A 4,831-nucleotide genomic window follows, 5' to 3' on the forward strand; every position below is an offset into this window, starting at 1 on the left:
GCTGTATTTTAAAGTATCGTATGTGATAAATAGGGTCATTTTTCTGAAGTGAACGTGCTGTATACATCTACTTTACTGTGAGCACTTAAAGGCAACACATGGGTTCAGTCTACTGACGTAGGAAAAGCTGGATGTTGCTGGAATCGTTATTATGCAAAGATTTAAATATATATATATATATATATATAAGCATAAATGAAAGACAATTAAACAAATACTTTAGAAGAGATTGGATAATTCTTGTATTTACTGTGAATTAGGAGATTAAGCCATTTTTGTATTTGTGATAAACAAAAAATCCATCCATAAGAGCATATTCCAAAAATAAAACCGGACACTTCAACCAAGAACTACAGCAATATGGCACCAAGTTAAAAATCTAACCCTGGATGAATTGAGTGGTTCATATTTTGTAGTTGTGACATTAAACCTTTGAAATTAAATGAATAAAAATGCAATACAAATGAACTGTTTATGCATCATTTGTATTCAAATGTATGTCACCTATTATCTGTATGTTCCCCTTTTTTTTTTTAAAGGTGTGCCCGTGATTTGAACTGTTTCGAGTTCATATCATGATAAAATGTGATGTTATGTTCATGTATATTTAAATACTTTATATAAGTGTTACTATGCAGTTCCTAATCTCAACACTTGATGGCCCCGTGAAAGACAGGCAAAGATCATTTCCTGTCTCCTGTGAGCTCAGTCTAGTGTATTTATATTGTAAATAACTAAATTAATATATCAGGGAAGATCACAAACATGCGTACAATACAAAAGGCAGAAAGCAAGGGCGTTTTTGTAAACGTTGGGCAACTTTAGATTTAAAATGTCAACACAGTTTGACGAACGTAATGGCTTTGTTATCAGATCTCGCGAGAGTTTGTCGACGAGACCAATTTGTCTCAAACAAAGACCCATTTTCTCCTGATTTATCCGTCTAAAAAATGCCATGCTAATGCCACAGTGTATGGAAGATATGTGTCATGTGAAATATGATTCATTTTGTGAGTATTGTTGGAAACAGTCTGTTATAAACACGTATTCACGTTCACTTCTCGCAGGGCTTCTTCTTCTGCTTTCTCGAGTTGTATGGCTGCTTGCATCCAGCTTAATGGCGAATTACCGCCATCTTTCTGTTGCCAAGTGAGGACCAGACGATACTCATAGTTCACATTCTACAGCCCTCACAATAACATTAAATGGATACAAAATAGAGAAATAACACCGTAAGTCCTATGAAAACCTCCCCGTACCTCTTTAACATAACATTGCCATCTCACATTATAATTTAAATGCGGCTTTTTCTCAGAAAGAGGCGGCGCTTACACTGGGCGGAACCCACGTGGTACCGTCACCGGATATTGCCTCTCAGTGCGGCCTTAAAGATCCATGCGCCTGTTCCATGCGGTCATTTCTAAGCCGTTTGTACGACCAGCGCCCGTGCCTCCTCCTGCAGCTCCTGCTTTTCAGATTCAATAGTCTCCTACTACTGAAAAGCTCAAAACGACTTAAATAACATGTCGGACGAAGGTAAACTCTTCATCGGTGGTCTCAGCTTCGACACCAACGAAGAATCTCTGTCTGCGGCCTTCTCCAAGTATGGAACCATCGAGAAGGTGGACGTGATCAGAGACAGAGAGACCGGGAATTCCCGCGGTTTCGGCTTCGTGAAGTACGACAACGCCGAGGATGCCAAAGACGCAATGGACGGCATGAACGGAACCTCCCTCGATGGCCGGTCAATCCGCGTCGACGAGGCAGGTAAAGGCGGTGGTCCTAGGGGTGGCGGCGGATCAAGAGGCGGGCGCGGAAGAGGCGGATATGGCGGTGAGAGAAGCTATGGCGGAGGAGACAGAAGCTATGGCGGCGGCGGCGGCGGAGGAGACAGAAGCTATGGCGGCGGCGGAGGAGACAGAAGCTATGGCGGCGGAGGAGGAGAAAGAAGCTATGGCGAAAGATCAAGCTACGGATCCGACAGTCGTTCCGGCGGCGGCGGTGGCTACAGATCCGGCGGAGGCAGCGGCGGATACTCACGAGGTGGTGGAGGAGGAGGAGGCGGCGGCGGCTACAGAGACAACAGAGGCAGTCGCGATGGCGGATACGAATAAAGCATTCTTCCCGCTGGCTTAAAAACAGTGGTTTAAATATAATTGTGTTGATATGGACTAAGTAAAAGTTGTGTTTTCCCAGCAAGCTCCATTCACGGTGACAGAGCGCCATAATACTTTGACTTTGATTTGATTTTGATAATAAACAGCCTCAGGCCTTGTGAGTCACAAATAGGTGAGTGTTTTTTTTATTGTTATCCGGGTAGCCATTGCAAGCAGATGAACTCGTCGCCTAGTGACACACAAGTGACTCCAGATAAACTCTTAACATGCTCTTTGATCCAGTTTCAACATTTTCTACTTACCTCTGCTTTTTGAGGGAGAATTCTCATAATGTCTGATCGAGAGGATAGATAGTCAGAGAGCAAAACAGTCACACTGAGAATATTCTGTGAATCCATTGGGCTAAATCCTTCGGTCAATTTCACGGAAATATAAGATTTTTTATTTTACCCCACACCATGTAACTAGTTAATGTATTTTGCCTGGGATATTTGTTGCAGGGTAAAATTGTCAATTTCCAGTTAAAGTATGTCTAAAGAAATCCACAATCAATCCTAAATCCTGCAATGATATCAACTCTGCTGTTCCCAGTCAGTGTAGAGTAAGTCCACACTGACTCTGTATGTGATCATAATAAAGGTTTACAATTTAATATTGAGTTTTCTTTTGGGTGGGATTTTAACTCTTAATTGAATGATGGGGTTGTAAGTAAAACCCCCTCGGACAAATGTGTAACTTCTGAGATTTGACTATAAAAACATTTAATTGATTAATACCTTATGTCTGCATTATGACGAAGCTCATTTAGAGCCGTAAATAAGTATAAATCCAATTCTGACTAGTCATGCTCAAATCTCATAAAAAAAACCTACATCTTTAGACTTTAAGGAACAGTACATTTCATTAAACCAGTTTACATTTTTCAGTGCACAATTTGTAGTGTCATGGCGGTGTTAGTCCGTGGCGGTTCTACGGGGTGGCAGCTGCCGCCTCAGAAAAATTCCTCGCTAAATGTAGGCAATTCATTTATTCATATATTTTTAATGTTGGTGACATTTCCATAGTTCGTGTAAAACGTTTTAACTCCCTTTGCTTTGAAATAAAAGTTGTGGCTCATCGGACCTTTGTGAGAGAAAATCTCTAATGTCCGAGTGCAAGTGAATGCAGCACAAGACGCGATCTTGTAACCCCTCCCCCGTTCCTGGCGCGAGCGAGGAAATGTGATTGGCGGCGATTTCATTTGAACGGGACAGCACAAAACGAGAAGCATCCGGACCCAAGTAGAAGGAAGGAATGAGGTATTTGAGGTTTACAGAGAAGAGACTGTCAAGTTTGGCTGTACTCAGCATTGAATCAAAACGCACTAAAGCTTTGGATCTTACTCAGTTTGTGAGGCGTTTTGCTGAACAAGATGGTAATCGCCGCATTCAGCTGTTATAGGCAAGGCGATTTTATGTATATAACACCTTTAAGTACGCGACAATTCAAAGTGCTTTACAAAAATAAGAAACAAAAGACATTTAAGAATAAATACAGCATAAACACATTAAATGGCATTTAAAAACAGGCATAAACAAGCAAATAAAATAAATCAACATAGCAGGTAAAGAATACACGAATAAAAGGCATACTGCAGTGTGAGTATAAACAGCTCAATTAAAAGCAGCAGCAAATATGTTTTTAGTCTGGTTTTGAAAATAGGAAGAGTCTCTGCGGACGTGCACGATTCAGGGCATAATATCTAAACGCTGCTTTCCATGTTTAGTTCTTATTCTTGGAACAGAGAGCAGACCCGTGTGTAAATGGTGTACTGATACTCCACTACATGTATTTAATACCTTTAGTTACTTTACAGATGTGGATGAATGATGTGAAATATAATCAAGTGTTAAATCAGACTTTAGTTCCACCTGGAGTAAATCCACCAGCTACCCTGCAGTATACAAAGCCATTCAAACTAGCTGCACCTTTACCAGCTTTGAGAACACTTTAATGATCAATCATTATAAAACATATCATATATATTATTCTGAAATGGACCAATCTGCACAATGACTACTATTACTGTCACTACTTTCACTATATTTTGATGAGAATACTTTTATACTTTTACTTGAGGAACATTTTGAATGCAGGACTTTTACTGTAACAGAGTATTCCTACACTCTGGTACTTCTACTTTTACTCAAAAACAAGATCTGAGTACTTCTACTTTTACTCAAGTACAAGATCTGAGTACTTCTACTTTTACTGAAGAACAAGATCTGAGTACTTCTACTTTTACTCCAGTACAAGATAAGAGCACTTCTACTTTTACTCTAGTATAAGATCTGAGACCCGACCCAGAGGACCCGAGACACCTTGATGGTTCATAGTTATGCAGGAGATTGTTGATATACTTTGGTCCTAAACCATTTAGTGATTTAAAAACTAGCAATAGTATTTTAAAATCAATTCTTTGGCCGACTGGAAGCCAGTGTAAAGATTTCAGAACCGGACTGATGTGACCCACTCTTTTAATGTGAGTGAGGACTCAGCAGCAGCTTTTTGATGGATGTCTTTGTCCGCCCTGTGAAGGCACCATTACAGTAGTCGAGTCTACTGAAGATGAAAGCATGGACAAGCTTTTCTAAATCCTGTTATAGGCATGCCAACTTGATGCTCTGCTCACAGATGAGCATAAACAACTGTTAGGATGATGACCTTGTATGTGT

The 4,831-nt window shown here is 40.3% G+C and overlaps 1 protein-coding gene across 1 annotated transcript; it reads left to right on the forward strand.

Moving 5' to 3' along the window:
- Window positions 1-1,382: 1,382 nt before the first annotated feature.
- On the forward strand, window positions 1,383-2,769 carry LOC104943936 (glycine-rich RNA-binding protein 10-like). The gene has a single exon (XM_010769404.1). It carries the CDS (start codon window positions 1,524-1,526, stop codon window positions 2,112-2,114), a length of 591 nt encoding a protein of 196 aa, XP_010767706.1. The 5' UTR covers window positions 1,383-1,523; the 3' UTR covers window positions 2,115-2,769.
- Window positions 2,770-4,831: the final 2,062 nt, after the last annotated feature.

Source organism: Notothenia coriiceps, unplaced genomic scaffold (assembly GCF_000735185.1).
Source record: "Notothenia coriiceps isolate Sejong01 unplaced genomic scaffold, NC01 NC01_scaffold00007210, whole genome shotgun sequence".
Lineage (NCBI taxonomy): Eukaryota > Metazoa > Chordata > Actinopteri > Perciformes > Nototheniidae > Notothenia > Notothenia coriiceps.

What these genes read in the sequence shown, in the direction of transcription:
- LOC104943936 (XM_010769404.1), top strand. Translation starts at nt 1,524, where the DNA reads ATGTCGGACGAAGGTAAACTCTTCATCGGTGGTCTCAGCTTCGACACC.